Here is a 16176-nt window from a genome sequence, read left to right on the forward strand (position 1 = left end):
CGCTTCCCGCACGGCGTGGGTCACCTCGGCGCGGTGGCTGGCCCGACCCCCCCAGCAGGCTGGTGATGCGCGAGTGAGTCCCTCCGCGCACGGCCGCGGGCGGCCGGAGGAAGCGCTTCCACTTCCTCTCCTTGGTGCTGACTAAGGCGCTGCGCGCCCGCCCAGCGCGCCCCGCTCCCGGGGGTGGGAGGTGGGAGCCCTGCCCCGGGGGCGTGACCACGGGCCGAAGGGGCGGGGAAATACCCATATTTGGCCTTATATGGGCAGCCACGTCACAGGTCGCGCATTCATTCACTTAAAACGCTGCGCCGCGGGCGGAATCCCCGGCTTCTGGGGCGGCAAGTGGCCGAACCGGGTGAAGAACTTGCAGGGCAGGAGGAAGAGCTGAGCGGCCGCTCCGGCGCCGGGCTCCGTCGGCCGGCTGCAGTGCCTCGACAGCGGGCATCCTGGCCGTGGGCACCTGCGCGGCGAGCGGCGCGGGGCCGCTGGGCAGCGGCGGCGGCGGCATGAAGGTCACGTCGCTCGACGGGCGCCAGCTGCGCAAGATGCTCCGCAAGGAGGCGGCGGCGCGCTGCGTGGTGCTCGACTGCCGGCCCTACCTGGCCTTCGTTGCCTCGAGCGTGCGCGGCTCGCTCAACGTCAACCTCAACTCGGTGGTGCTGCGGCGGGCCCGTGGCGGCGCGGTGCCGGCGCGCTACGTCCTGCCCGACGAGACGGCGCGCGCTCGGCTGCTGCAGGAGGGCGGCGGCGGCGTGGCGGCCGTGGTCGTGCTCGACCAGGGCAGCCGCCACTGGCAGAAGCTGCGCGAGGAGAGTGTTGCCCGCGTGGTGCTCACCTCGCTGCTCGCCTGCCTGCCTGCCGGCCCGCGGGTCTACTTCCTCAAAGGTGAGCTCATCGGGCGCCGCTGGTCCCCTGTCCCCCTGCCTATCCTTCATCTCCCAGCTGGGACACTAACTCCGGGCGCTGGAGTCCTCTCCCTGCTCTGGGCACATTGCTAGACCCTATGAAAGCCTCCAGTTGACAGTGACTGCACGCTGGGGCTTGACGTGCGCTTGGTGAGGGCACAGCAAATGTCAGCGCCCGGAGCTGCCACCCCCACCCCCCACCCTCGCCCGCTTTCCTAGAAAGCGCCCGGCTGCCTGTCCGCCGGGCTGGGTGGGGGTGGCTGTGCATGGCGGGGAGGCGGGGGGGCGCTGCTGCTTAGCAGTTCAGGGGCCATCGGCTGTGCTGGGCGCCGGCTGCGTTTCTCAGTGCGGGCTCCGCAGCTCTCGCTGGGCGGGGGCTCGGAGCCTTCGTGATAGATCTGTCGAGATCAACAGATTACGACCCTCCAGGAGCGTGGCGCCGCGGTGTCCCCCTTCCTTCCCGCCTGGGTAATTACTGTACGTTACGCGGTGTCTTCTCCCGACCCCTCTTGCCTTTTTGACCCTGGCGAGTCCCTCCCCCTTCCTTTCCATTTCATTTTATTGCTTTTTATTGTTTTCCTCCTGCCTTCTCTTCTCCCCTTCCCGGCCTTTCTGGAGCGCAGTTCGGAGCTGACAGCCTTCCCACCCTTTTCACCTCCTCCCCGTCGCGCCTTGGGTACATTCCTGAGACCGGGGTCGGGGGTCGGGGGGGCGGGGAGGTGGCCTCCTGCTGTCTGCTCAGGATGGGAGGCCCGGGCGCGCTGATGAGTCAGGACCTGAGAGAGGAGCCGCCGGGGGCGGGTGGTGGTGGAGGGGATTATGTGGCCTTTGAGACCACAAAAGCTACGCAGCAGGTCCTTATGACGTGAGCACTGACGGCCTGCCCATTTCGCCTGCTGGGGAGATAATTCAGGCTACTTTTTACCAGTGATGGGCTGGTGATTGACTCTGAAACTCGAGAGCATTGATTCCTGGGTCACTTGCTATGATTGCACCCCGCATGTATTTGAGCCCTTTGTAACCTCCAAGGTATGGGACACATGGCTGGAGTGCAGAGATGAGGGTTCACACTGGGGGCACCCCACGATGCATCTAGCCCTGGTGCAGAAGCCTGGGGAGTTAACCATGATGGGGAGCAGTAGGTTGGAGGAATAACCCTTGCCTGTCATGTGGTTCAGAGCTCTGGTGCAGTGAACTGAAGAGTGGGGCTCTGTTTTAAAGCCATGCAACTTGGGGAATTTCACACACTCCAGGCCAGGAGATTCCAGAGGCACGTGGGCAGCTCCCACCACCATTAGCACCTCTTGCTGATAGTCCTCTGTTGATTCCTGTTAGAAAGACTGCAGCTTTGGTCCCCAAGGGATAGAGTGGCCTCCCTTGGGCTCTGTGGAGGTTTCACACAGCGCTTCTGATTTCTTTCTCTTCCTGATGTGGTTTGTGTCTCCTGTTCTTAGTGATTCCGGGAAAAACTTCTGCCTCCTCAGGCAGCTTGAAAGACGTGTTTCAGGAAACCCCTCCTGGTGCTACATGTGCTCCGCACCCCTCTCCAAGGGGTCATGCTGACAGTTTAGAAGTTATTATCACAGGAAGCAGGCAGCTCTGTAGCCTCGCAGCTCTGAAAAAATGTTTAAAGTGTTGTTTTTAAATGAAGGTAAAAATGTGAACAGCACAAAAAGCTATGTAGTGAAAAGTGGGTCTTCCACACACCTTTGACCCCACTCCCAGTAGATAAGTTGATTCTCCCTGAATATCTTTAAAATGTGGGTTAATGTTGTATATTGCCTGTTCCTGCCTCTTTCACCCAACTAGATCTTGGAGACCCTCCATATCAGAACATATATGTCTGTTTCACTTTTTCAACCAGTCCCTGGTGATGGCCATCAGGTTGCTTCAAGTCTCAGTATTTGAAGTAATGTGGCAGCAGATATTCTTGTCCACATGCTTTGGCATACGCACTAGCAGCCTTGCAGTAAAGTCATGAGAATTACAGGGTCAGAGGTTACGTGCATTTCTAATTTCAGTAGAAATTACTTAATACCAACCCTTGTAACGCTATCGAACTTTTAAATTGTTGCCAAACTTTTTTTTTCCCTTTTTACCTTACTTATGTCCAGGTACGATTTCAGGTTTTAAGTTGGTGGCATCTCAGATCTTGGGGACATGCCTTTCACTCTTCTAGTCATTCTTCACCCTTCTAAAAAAAAAAAACTTACTAAAATGAGAGGGTGATGACCAATAGAGTTGTCAGTACATGTTTATATACAGTGGTTGTGTGCTGTCTCTGTTCCCCTGGTGGTGTGGTGGTGATTGAAGGTAGAATCACTCTCAAGAGAGTTGAAGCAGCCTTAAGAATCATCCCTCAGCTCTTGCAACTCAAGTGAGGCACCAGAGAGGAATGTTCTGTCTCTCCACGCCTCTGATGAGAGTAGGTGAAAGACAGAGACCATCTAATCTGTAGGACTCCTCCTGACCCCAGCTAGCGGAGACAGGGTCCTGTTTATCTGTCCCTGTCTGCACTGAGACTCCTGGTCTGCCTGCGTATTTTGTCAACAGGCAGGCAGGCTCCAGCCCACACCCACGCCTCTTGTCTGTCCTGTCAGCCAACCCTTAAGTGGTCTATTTAGAGCCAAGAGTTGGGGTGGCCTGAAGGCTTCTCATTCCCAAGCCTCATCCTGAAGTTGGGGACAGCCTGGGCCACTCTTAACAGATTCCACTCCAGTCACTTGGTTCGTCTCCTGGAGCCCAAAGGTAGAGAGGCTCAGGTGTGAGAAACAACTAGGTGGTTATGACTAGGGACAACTCTTCCAAGGAGGAAACGGTGTGTCAGAGTAGGTCTGTGGCATTCTCCCAAGGTGGGAGGGGAGCCAGGGGCTTATTGGGGTGCAGGGAAGTGAGGCTACTCACACCTCCACCACCTCCCCACCACCCCCATCTGGCCTGGCCTCCTGTCACCATGAGGGGGGAGAACCAGAAGCTTGTCCAGGAAAGCATAGTGGGTGACTTGCTGAAGTCACCACGGGAGATTTGGGTGTACTAAACGGGGGCGGGGACAGTTCAGAGAGCTGAGAGGGAGCAGTGATGGCGATATGACTCATTCTAGGAATTGGCTGCAGCTTCTGGGAGGAAGCTGGTGACTGCCCTGTAATTCATTAACCATTTGTCCACTGCAGTGGTTTAAAAAAGCCAAAGTGTTCTATTGAGGGGTTGTCACAACACCAGAAAGCAGAAGAAAACAGGAGGGCTTTGGGAAAAATGCATGGTCTCAGAAAGCATATTTAATTGATGGTTTGAGAGAAGTGAATTCTCTGGACCAGAAAAAGACAGGTGCCCCAGGAAGTGCATTACATTGCTTTGGGTTGGAAGCAAAGGGATTCCCAAGCCAGGCTGGCCTGTTTACCCAGCAACCCTTGGCATTCCGAGGGTTCTGATGGTCTTTAAATTTGGTAGTTTTTTTTTTCCCACTGAGCGGAATGGGCCTGAGAGGGCTTATTTATATACGCAAGTCTCTGTGACTTGGGCAGAAAGTAGTTTTTACCTTGACAACGTTTGAAGAAGCTTAAAATAATATTACGGATTTTTAGTAGTTGGCTTATTGATTTATGATGGTCAGAAGGGGAGAATAAGAAAGAAATGGTCATTAAGGGGCAAGAGACAGATTTTGCTTATGGGGGCTGAGAATTAAGTTCAGAAGTCCTTCCTCCAGTTTGCTTTGAAGGTAATTAGCTAGATTGATTACCCTGAATTGGACCTATTGAAAGGATGGTCAGCAATATTCTTAGCACCTTGGGCTAAGAAGAGGCAAGGCTGTTTTATCGCCCTGAGTTTAAACCTCATATTAGCCCTTTGGGAATGGAGGCATTCTACCTATGGTCCTGCTTAGACCTGAGAGGCTGGATGAAGAAACCAACTAGTTTAGTAATCTCTTTCATCTCGCAAATTAGTGAAATTCTGCATAATCACACCTTCATTTTAGGTAAACGAGAGAAAATAGCTCTTGTCTTCTGGAGGGATTTGGTTATTATTTGCTAGATGTCACATATTTCATTTCACAGTTTAAGCTGCTTCTGGTAGACACAAAAAGTTAATTATTGCCTCTCTGAACTATAGGTTTTTAGATGTGTGTGTCTGGAGAGCCATTTCTACTCAAACTGTTGCTGGTTTTACTGAATTTTTTACATCACCAGAATCTATATTAGCTTCATATTTTTAACTATTCCACACTCAGGGTATAGATTAATTTTGAGTAGTTCCTGGCAGCTTGAGAAAACAATGCTTACATCTGTCTTACCTTTTTTTGTGTGTGTGTAGGGGGTTATGAGACCTTCTATTCGGAATATCCGGAGTGTTGCGTGGACGTAAAACCCATTTCACAAGAGAAGATCGAAACAGAGAGAGCCCTCCTCAGCCAGTGTGGGAAAACAGTCCTCAGCCTCAACTACAGGCCTGCTTATGACCAGGTACATCTCCATTCCTCCTTGGCTCTTCCTCTCTCCACTCAGCAATTGTGGTTAGTTCTTGGTGGCCCAGAGTGTTGGCAGAATCCTCTAGTTTTAGAGAGCCTCTCTTGCTTGCCAACTTGAGTTTCCATCCAAGAGTAAATGGGCTTCCTTCCAGCAAACAACCTGACAAGTGCAAACGAACCACAGGATGCTTGACAGCTTCTGGAGAAAAGGGGAAGCGAAAGATACATTAGTATTAGCTGGAATGGAAGGTTCAGAGAAGCTTCAGAGTATTGGTTTAGGTTTCCCTGAAGACATTTCAAGGCTGACTTTCATGTTTCCTGTGTTGATCTCTTTTGTAATTGTTCATAGTCTATAGTTTCTGTAAACCAGCCCAGTACCTGTCAAGGCGTGTCTCATTAGTATTTTTAAGTGCAACAGAGGGGGTGGGGAAAGAGGACAACCTACTGTTTGGATGGCTAACTTCCTAAGGGTTTCTGATGCTTATAATTCCATAAATTCTAGAATGAGAGGAGATTAAGAAACACTATGTTTGCATGTCTCTCTAAACATGTGTGTGTGTGTTTTCCCCCCTTCAAAAAACTGTACTTTGTGACAACTCATTAAAGAAAGAGTAAAGTAGAAAGCTCAGTGGTAAGGCATTACTTAGCATGGTACAGGAAGATGAAGAAAAGGCGGGTGAGAACTCAGTGTGACAGAAACCAGAAATCAAAACCAATCTTCCCCTTTTGTAGGGCAAAAAACTGTTGGTGATTGATTTGCAAAGAGCCTCCCCCGCCCCGCCCAGCTGGTTTATGGCAGCCCCAGGCCCAGAACGCCTTCTCTTAACTCCTGGTGTGGTTCTTTTCAGAACTTTGTTTTCTTTTCCACATGGCTGTCTTTCTAAAGAGGCACCTGACTTGGTGGAAGGAGCTTTTCGAACTTTTCCCACAAGACAAGAAAATATCCAAATCATAAGAAGACTTCTAGATGGTGCCTGAAAAAAAAAAAATTGCTGTTGAGTTGATTCCGACTCATAGTGGGACCCTAGGGGACAGAGTAGAGCTGCCCCATCGAGTTGCCGAGGAACGCCTGGTGGATCTGAACTGCCGACTGTTTGGTTAGGAGCCCTAGCACTTAACCCCAGTACAGCACCAGAGTTTGCAGATGCTGCCTAAAATACTAGCTATCTCCCATGAGCAGAACTCTGCCCCTAGGGATGGAATTCCAAATAAAGCCCTGTGACCTTTTCTTAAATGGAATCCTTGGTCAGGAAGCCAGTTAGCTTGGCAAAGTGCCAGAGTTATTGTTTTGTATGTTTTTCTTTATTAAATATACACACAGTCTATGATGAACCCTGGGCTTTCAAGCCATGAGCATCTGGCCTAGTTAGATTTCTATTTTTGTTTGTTTGTTTCAGTTGTGTTTTTCCCGTTTCTCTGAAAGTGAAAGAGAAACAGGAATTGGCAGGGTGTCGTGAAAGCGTGATAGACCTTTGGCCAAGTGAGTGTTGGGGACGCCCTGATGTGTCTTGAAGATTCATCTGGGGAAATCCCTGGTGCTATTTCTTAGAAGTGCTTCTGCACCAAGAGAAGCTAGGCAAGGTTTCACTAACCTTTGGGGTTTCTAAGGGCCTTCGGCTTGTTCCTCTTGACTCTAAACAGGAGATTAAGAAAAGGAAAGAAACTTGGTTTCAGGGGTGTGTTGGGCTAAACACCAGAAGAAGCTGAATAGTATGCCAGGCCTGATGTGTCAGCATTTTCCAGCCACTCAAGAGAGGGAGAGTCAACTGCCTGCTTTATTCCATTGAGGTTGAGGCTGTTGGTGCCCATTGGTGGGGACCCACAGCTGGCCAGTGACTGAGTAAGCCTGGACTTGGGTCTCCTGACGCCTTTCCAAAGAACTTTCCACTAACTCTGCTAGAAACTAACTAGTGGTTCCCAGTTACTAACTAGTGGGGAGCTGTGCCCCAGGGAAGGGGTCTAGCTCAGACCAGGCTCAGACCTGCTAGGATTGACTAGCTCAGTGTCTTCCCTGTGTCCTCCACAGGGAGAGAAGCTATATCTGTGGTATCTGTCCTTCAGCCTTTGCATGATAATGGCAACTGTGTAATGTACGAGGCTTTAATGCATCCATTAACCCATTTGCTCCTTGCAATTATCCCGAGAGGGTAGATATTATTATCCACATTTTACAGATAAAGGTTCAGAGGTTAAAGAAGCTGCCTCCAAGGATATAACAGCTAGTAAGTCTGGAGCTGGGACTTTACCTAGAGCTGCTCTGTCTGAGCTCAAGCCCAGGTTCTTAACCACTAGACCACATAGCCACCCAGGAAGGCTGCTTTCTATAGGTGAAGGTTTGGGGAGTTGTAAGGGCGGGAATGCAAATGGAAATTTTGTCTCTAGAAGAGAGGAAGGGAGGGAATTCTTTCCTTCCTGTTTTTACTTAAAACACTTGCTTTCTCATAATGTCTCACCATTTTGAAATGACACGCTAAGCAGTCAGAGTTGGGTTTGAATCTCAGCTCTACCAGTGACTAACTCTGACTCGCGCAAGTTATTTAATCTCTCTGAGCCTCAAGTTACTTATTTGTAAAATAAGGATAACATTACCTGCCTCATAGATTTGTTGTAAAATTGGTACTGTATAGGTACATCTTAAGTGTTAAGCCCGGCCATAACCCGTTGCCACTGAGTTGATTGCAAGTCATAGCGACCCTACAGGACAGAGCAGAACTGCCCCGTAGGGTTTCCAAGGAGCAGCTGGTAGATTCGAACTGCCGACCTTTGGGTTAACAACCGAGTTCTTAAGCACTTTGTCACCAGGGCTCCAAGCCCAGCCATAGTGGGTATTAATAAAAATACCAGTTGTTATTATTACCCTATTTAAAACCTTCTAGAACTTTCTTCCAAGTGGCTAAACTGGCCATTGCTTAAATACTTGTTCTTAAGGAAGAGAAAGTAAGCAAAATATGTGAGGTAAAGTGAAAATTGCCTGCTGTTGCCCCTCATCACGCCCCATTCTTATTATGGGTCTGGCAGAGGCCTCTTGAGTTGCCACTCCACTCTTATTCCAGGAGAGGAAATGGAAACTCAGGAAGTGGATGGATGGAACAGGAAAGGCTCCCAAAGAGACAGCAACTGTCCCCAGCCCAGTGCTTTCGTCCACATCTCCAGGGACTTCCATTGTCCAGCTATCACTGTCTTCTCTTACAACCTGAGATAACTCTGTAAATACTGAGACTACAAAGTCCAACCAGCAAGCAGTACTTTTCATCTTTGCCTCAGGGTACATGGTCTCCGGTTCTCCCTTAATCTGTATCTTGTTAACTAGAAACCTGGTGTGTGGGTGGAGAAGTCTGGCGTGTGGGTGGCCTCCCAAAAGCATCTCTCTCCAATCCCCTAAGCCCCATATGAGGCAGTCGAGGGTGGGGGAAGCCCCTCTGTCTAAAAACTTAACTTCCTCTGATTCTGGATAAACAGTGGTTATTTTCAGTTCTAAGAAATACACTTTTGTGGGGAGAGGGAGGTATATTTTAACATCTCTGATCTCTGAAGGCATCTTAGGATCAACAGTGTCTTAGGATTGATGAAGTTGTTGTTTTATGCCATTGAGTTAATTCCTGTAGGACAGAGTAGAACTGTCTCCATAGGGTTTCCTAGGCTGTAATTTTTATAGGAGCAGATCACCAGGTCTTTTCTCCTGCAGAGATGCTGGTGGGTTCAAACTGCCAACCTTTTGGTTAGCAGCTGAGCACTTAACCATTGACCATCAGGGCTCCTTAATTGATGATATACCATATACAAAATGTCAGAGCTGGAAGATGTCATTTTGCAGATAAAGAAACTGAGGCTGCCCGAGGTTAAAGGACTCGGCCTGTTCTCTCGAGGCAGCTAGAAGTTCAACACGATCTTTCAGTTCCTCCCATCACACCACGCTGCCTCTCCTCCTTGTGAGCCCAGGGAGGCTGCTGGCATTTCCTGCCTCCATGATATGTGTAAGAAAATGAAAAGCTCTGCTGTGTGTGGCTTTTGCTGTCACTGAGGAATAGCAGGGAACCTGGGAAGACAGCAGTAATGTAGAGAGGAGAGTTCGCCAGGATAGAGGCTCCATCCACACTCTTGGTTGAATTGCCCTGACTCTGAAATCTCTCTACCTGAAAACCAGAAAGGGAACCTCCCACATTAAAAAACAAATAGGTCACGGTTGTTTTTTTTCGTCTCCCAAATGAGCAAGCTAATCCAATATTTCCTGGTGTCATTTGCCCTTGCTTACAGGGTAGCCCAGTTGAAATCCTCCCCTTTCTCTACCTTGGAAGTGCCTACCATGCATCCAAGTGCGAGTTCCTTGCCAACCTGCACATCACGGCTTTGCTGAATGTCTCACGGCGGACCTCTGACATCTGCACGACCCACCTACACTACAAATGGATCCCCGTGGAAGACAGCCACACAGCTGACATTAGCTCCCACTTCCAAGAAGCGATAGACTTCATTGGTAGGTCCAGCTAGTCCCTCTCCCTTATTTTCGGAACCCCCTAAAGGCATATGTTCTTGTATTTTGATGTATTAATGGGGGCTACCTTCACCAAAAATAAAGTGTCTTGTCTACCCAGCCACCAAGAGTTGGAGCCAAGATGGGCCACAGCCACCGAAAAGGCAGAAGAGAGGATTTAAGTTGCTATCAATAGAAGTTTTAATTTGCAAGATAAATGAATTAATATACTTTTATGACAATAGTCACTGCCACTTTTTTTTTTCACTGTTTCTAGCTGGGTGGGGAGCAGAGAATGCATCCACACATAAGGCTCCACGTGAGAGAAGCAGGGGGAAAAGAACCTCCCTAGCTGTGTCTACGTAGGTTGGGATATTTTTAAAAGCAAACAGAAGGATTGAGAGAGCACTACTTACGCACTGAGCCCCAAGAGCCCGGCAGCTTTCCATGGTTTTTGGCAAACAGCTTGGGGGCAATTTGTTTTGCGATTTCAGCTAATTTGGGACTAAAGACAGCACTTGACTCAAGCTCCATGCTTTACGCACAGGAAAGTTGGCATGTTTTGTATCCTCTCTGCATTCCTGTGAGGCAGTTATCATTTAGTCCCTTGGACAGGCCTGAAAACCAAGGTCTTGACCTCTGGCCCCTTGGCCTGGGAAGGGCTTTGGGCCTTAGGGTTCCTGTGCTGTTGCCCTTTCCCCCATCTCTCTCCCTTGGGGCCTGGGCTGACATTTTTCTACCTCAAATTTGCAAGCACCACTCCCCAACCTTGTGAGCATGCCTCCCTTTCCAGAGTCGTCTTTCTGTTTGTCTTCAACACGTCTGGTTGTTGAAATGAGACATGATTTTCCTATGTCTTGTTCTGAGGGATGTTGGAGGGGAAAAGGCAGGTGCTAGGCACAGCTGTAATTACTGAGTACAGGTAGCAATTAAAGGGCCCCCCATTTCAGCTACATGGTGGGCGCTCTCTGCTTATCACACACAATTTCCGCTCTGCAGGAAACCCTGAGGAGAAACTCACCAGAGGCCAAAGGCAGAGCCTCTCGTCCTGTCCCCTGAGCCTCTGGGCTGAGATGATTCCTTTGGAGTCTCTTAGAGGCCGCCAAAATAATGGGTTCAGGATGGGAAACTTTGACTTGTCTCCTTCCTTGTCCCTGGGAAGGCCTTGCCCTTCTCAGCCTGTTATTTAATTACCTAGATAGCTACTTAATGAGGTCATTAAACCCGCCTCCATCCATTTCTCAGAACCCTTCCTACCCATCTTTTGTGTCTATGTGTCTGTGTTTTTGTACACAACCACCGAAACCCACAGAGGAAACCCTGGTGGCGTAGTGGTTAAGCGCTACAGCTGCTAACCAAAGGGTCGGCAGTTCAAATCCGCCAGGTGCTCCTTGGAAACACTAATGGGCAGTCCTACTCTGTCCTATAGGGTTGCTATGAGTTGGAATCAACTCAACGGCACTGGGTTTTTTGGGTACCGAAACCCACATTGTTTCAAAAGCACAGCATACATTGTCCAAGACTCTGCCCAGCTGATGGGGGCAGGGATGAGCATCTCGGTGGGCAGCGTGCTGAACCATGCCTGGACCTCTTCCGAGGACATGGCCATGGGGAAGGCAAGTCCTTGAGGTTTAGAGGAGGTTCCAGAAGCAGTGCAGCCTAGGCCCTTTGCTTTCTTGGATGTGACACGAGGGCAATTAGAAGTTAGACTATAAAGGAGGTCAACAGAGGGGCAGAGAAGAATAGTAGCCACAGCCCTGTAGTCCTAGGGACTTGAGGTCCCCCCTCTGAACTACTTAGAAGGCCTTTTTTTCTTCAGCCAGAGACTCAGTTGAGGGCAGCTCTAATGAGCTACCCTGAGATATTCTTTGGAGTCTTGGCTCAGAAGGGGCAACTCCAGGGTTCCTCTCTGATCCCTCAGAAATTTTACCTTTTAGATCTCACAGATGCATTTGCAAACTAATTGAACTTGAGGGGAGAGGAGGGGCTGACTTTTTTCCCTCTTGGAAATCTTACATATTTTTGCATACTGTGGCCTCATCTAGCTTCCTGTGATGTAATTGTTTCTTATCAGGAAGAGAGGGAATTGGAAAGACTATATTTTTTGTGGTTTTGATTTGATAGGTATATGCTTAACCTTTTATCTTTTCGCATTTTTTAAATAACAGCTTGTCCTCAGAAGTTGTAGCTTTTTGGGGTGGGGGGGTAGGAAAGGAGAGCATCCTCCCCCTTTTTTTGTCATAGTGAACATAAAGAATGCTAACTGATGGTGGTAGCTTTATAGCAATGACTCCCATTGTTGTGCAAGATGTAGTTTGCAAAAGCCATTTATATCCTCCATCTAGTAAGCGTCACTTAGCCAGGGCTATAATTAGAGGCTGTGCACTATTTACTTTAAGTTTGGTGGTGGGAACCCTGGGAGCTGCCCTGGTACAGCCAGACTGGGTGTCCAGAGAGGCCAGAAGGCCTCAACCAGCACAGGGGCCAGGTCATCACCATTAGAACCAGACCTCGAGAGGAGGAATGGCTGCTCCAGCCATTCTTTGAGTCTGGGATCCTCTCCTCAGAAAAATGCATACCCTTTTCACAGATTTCTCAACACCCTCTGAAAATCTGCTTCTGGAACCCAAGTTAAGATGCTATCCCCAGAAGGTAATTACTCCGCATGTAGCACCTCCAGTGGCAGAAGCAGCAACTGCAAGCATCCTGGAGAAGTGGGAAGCACCTCTAAGGGTTATAAAAAAAAAAAGCCAAACCAGTCTGTTGCCCTCGAGTCGATTCCGATTCATAGTTACCCTGTAGGACAGAGTAGAACTGTCCCATAGGGTTTCCAAGGAGCAGCTGGTGAATTCGAACTGTCGACCTTTTGGTTAGCAGTTGACCTCTTAACCACTGGACCACCAAGGCTCCCTGAAGATTATAAAGGTTCTCAATAAGAATAGACTTAAGTAGAACTTCACAATCTCTGTCCTTACCACTGGTGGTTGAAGACTGGCAGAAGACTAGTAATAAGACCATAGCTCTTAAGCAGGCAAAATGGTTCGATACCTAGTTTCTATAATGCATAATTCTTGTGTCTTGGCATTGCCTTTGGATTCTAAGCCTAGCTCATTCCTACCTTCTTTTCTTCCTTCCAGACTGTGTCAGGGAAAAGGGAGGCAAGGTCCTGGTCCACTGTGAGGCTGGGATCTCCCGCTCACCCACCATCTGCATGGCTTACCTTATGAAGACCAAGCAGTTCCGCCTGAAGGAGGCCTTCGATTACATCAAGCAGAGGAGGAGTCTGATCTCACCCAACTTTGGCTTCATGGGTCAACTCCTGCAGTATGAATCTGAGATCCTGCCTTCCATGCCCACCCCGCAGGCTCCCTCCTGCCAAGGGGAAGCAGCAGGCTCTTCATTTCTAGACCATTTGCAGACACTGAGCTCTGACATGCAGGGCTCCTACTATACATTTCCTACCTCGGTGCTGGCGCAAGTGCCCACCCACTCAACGGTCACAGAGCTCAGCAGGAGCCCAGTGGCCACAGCCACATCCTGCTAAATCCAGAATGGGGAGCCAGCGCAGCCCCAAGAGCAACTGTGATTCTGATTTTTAAACTCATGGACATTTCATACCTGTGCAATACTGAAGACCTCACTCTGTCACACTGAGCCAGTGGGATAGTGAGGGGTCACCAGTTGCAAATGAACTTCAGACTGACCTTGGGGATACATTCTTGGGACTGAAGGAAGGCCAAGCCATTATGTGAGCACAGCGTGTGCTGACTACTGTACTTCCAGACCCCCTGCCCTCTCAGGACTGCTCAGTCCTCGCACCTCAACGTTCGCCTTTTCATTTCAAGCATAAGGCAATAAATACCTGCAGCAACGTCAGAGAACGCAGTTGCTGGACCAGGAGAAAAGGCAGTTACAAGCCAATTCATTTTGAAGGAAGCACAATTTCCACCTTATTTTTTGAACTTTGGCAGTCTCAATGTCTGTCTCTATTGCTTCAGGGCATAAGCTGATCACCATCTAGTCACGAAAGTAACCCCACTGGGTTTGTAGGTCCATGGGTGTGAACCATCCCAATAGGAATGTTGCTTTCCTGTTGAGGTGCGTCCCTAAGCTGACATAAAATAGAAGCCCTTGGGCACAGACCACCTGCCAGCCCACACGGGGAGGTAGAGCAACCTCATTGGGTTGTGCATCTGGTAGTTTGAACCTACAGATGTTTTTGAGATTCCCTTTTGGGTCCACTGGAGGCAGTTGGTTGAAGTAGCAAGACGTTGACTCTTTGGGGTTTCTTTTTCACTGTGGGTTCTTCCCTGACCTTGGACTTTGGTATGATTCTTATTCATACTTGAACCTTTCTTGTTGCATCTCTTCTCAAAGCCCCTGTTGTGTCATTTTAAAACTACTCTAGACTATAGACCAAAAATCATCTCTTTGTGGTGGTAGCAGTGGGCACCAGGAGGACAAGTAAGCCCACTCTATATTATGGTCAGTGGCATTGAAAATCGTCATTTCGCCTGCTTGCTGTCCTTATATGTGCGCGTGTCTGTCTCTTGTGATACTTATTTTCATCCCTGCCCCTAGGGGTTGTCTTCAAGCTGTTGACTTCTGGGGTTTGCAGATTTTGCAATGTGGTACTACTACTTTTTTGTCTATAGGTTATTTCTGTAGGGGAAAAGGCAATAATTTCCTAAAACCCTTGTGAATGTGAAGAAAAGCAGTATGTTACTGGTTGTTTTTTTATAGTACAAAATAAAAATCATAAAAGGAAAAAAGCACTTCTCCTTTGTCCTGAGTGAATTGGGGTAAGGTAAGAGTACCTTGAGGTGGGGGCCCAGCCTGCCTCAGTGGGTTTTATTTCCGAATAAACTCTAAGGTGATGGTGGTGGGGTGTGCAACTATAGGCATAAGGCTGTATGTCAGCTTATGATTTAGTGATCTTAACAGATACAGAATGTCATCTGCCTGCTATGGGCTCTTCACTCCATGACCCCAGGAAAATAGTTCCACTTGATCCTTGGATTCCTTATCTATGAAATGAGTGAGCTGTGTTAGATAATCCTGAAAGTCCCTTATAGCTTGAGGCCCTTGAGTCCAGCATCCTGAGAGCCAAGCTTGTGACCAGCCTCCACCCCCACGTCTGACACAAGGCAGATATTCAGAAAATGTTGAGTAAATAAACAGCCAAGGGATGGAGAAGTAAACCAGAGTTTAGCTTAAGTGCCTGTTCCCTCCTCTTTTTACCCTTGCAACTAATTCTTCCAGATAATTCCCTCAGGAGCTCTATGTAAATCCCTCAATGGGTGGGTTTAAATCCAAGGCTGAATCGACTTGCCTTCTGAGTAATTTCCACTGCGTTGTTGGAGGAAGGAAGGGGCATAATTGGCTTCTCCCCATGCCTGGTCCTACCTCTGTTCCAGCCTAACTCTTAGGGCCTTTGTCCTAGTCAGGGGATGTGGGAGATTGACTGGATTTGTTCTGCCCCAATCAACTGGTGCCTAATACAGGGGGGATTCCAACCATACCCTTCAATCTCAGGGTCCAAAGAGGCCTCCAGCTCCTGCAATGTGCACCATGTCAACAAATAGCAAGATGGCAACAGAATCCAGGGTAGCCCAACTCTAAATATCTCACCTCAAACACTTTGCATGAGACCTTGCTTTCCAATCTCCTTTCTCCAATCCACCGTGCACAGCTTCCTTGGAAAGCCCACAGATGAGAAAGCCATCCTGACTGGGGAGGCCATATTTTCTCCAGTCCACTCTCCTTGACCACATAATTCAAGCAAGAGTTTCCACAGGAACAAAGTGGACAGGGGTTGAAAAGTCCTGGGTTCTAGTCCTTAACCCTGATACTGGAGGCCCCTTTCCTATTTCACACCTCGGAGCCTCTGATGACCCTTGGAGTGTGTCCTCGAAGGCTGCCTACTGTGTGGGCCTGTCCAGGTGCTAGAAGGGCCTCAAGTAGGGAAAGCAAGCAAGGAGTGGGAAGGGGGATGCAGGCTGGGGTGATGTGCTAAGCTGTGTCTCACTTGCTGACATTTGCTTTATTGGATTAAAGTCTTTCTCTGAAGGGTGAGTAAGTCCTCTAAATCAGGCATATGAAAATTGCTCATAAACTGGTGAGTCATTGGAGGGTAAGCCAAGTGAAGGCCCACAGCTGGGGATGCTCTGTAACTCTCCCTCCACTTAATAGTCTCTTCAATTGCACCTCCATTTTTGCCAAGACCAACTTCACACTGACCTCCAGGACCGGGTGGAAATTCAAGCTGGCAGTGTCCACTTCCTTCATGCTTGGACTTTAAGGGACACCTCTGTTGGTCTCCAGCATCTTCTCAGATA

The 16176-nt window shown here is 48.9% G+C and overlaps 1 protein-coding gene across 1 annotated transcript; it reads left to right on the top strand.

The window, feature by feature from the left end:
• Positions 1-314: 314 nt before the first annotated feature.
• DUSP5 (dual specificity phosphatase 5) lies at positions 315-14600 on the top strand. The gene is made up of 4 exons (XM_049855650.1): positions 315-885; positions 5214-5362; positions 9622-9841; positions 12976-14600. The coding sequence occupies exons 1-4, from the start codon at positions 507-509 to the stop codon at positions 13380-13382; spliced, it is 1155 nt and encodes a 384-aa protein (XP_049711607.1). The 5' UTR covers positions 315-506; the 3' UTR covers positions 13383-14600.
• The last annotated feature ends 1576 nt before the right edge of the window (positions 14601-16176 follow it).

This window comes from Elephas maximus, chromosome 16 (genome assembly GCF_024166365.1).
Source record: "Elephas maximus indicus isolate mEleMax1 chromosome 16, mEleMax1 primary haplotype, whole genome shotgun sequence".
NCBI lineage: Eukaryota > Metazoa > Chordata > Mammalia > Proboscidea > Elephantidae > Elephas > Elephas maximus.

Coding starts and splice junctions, on each gene's coding strand:
- DUSP5 (XM_049855650.1), top strand. CDS start 507: ATGAAGGTCACGTCGCTCGACGGGCGCCAGCTGCGCAAGATGCTCCGC. Junction 5,363..9,621: donor ACAGGCCTGCTTATGACCAG/GTACATCTCCAT, acceptor CCTTGCTTACAG/GGTAGCCCAGTTGAAATCCT. Junction 9,842..12,975: donor AGAAGCGATAGACTTCATTG/GTAGGTCCAGCT, acceptor TCTTCCTTCCAG/ACTGTGTCAGGGAAAAGGGA.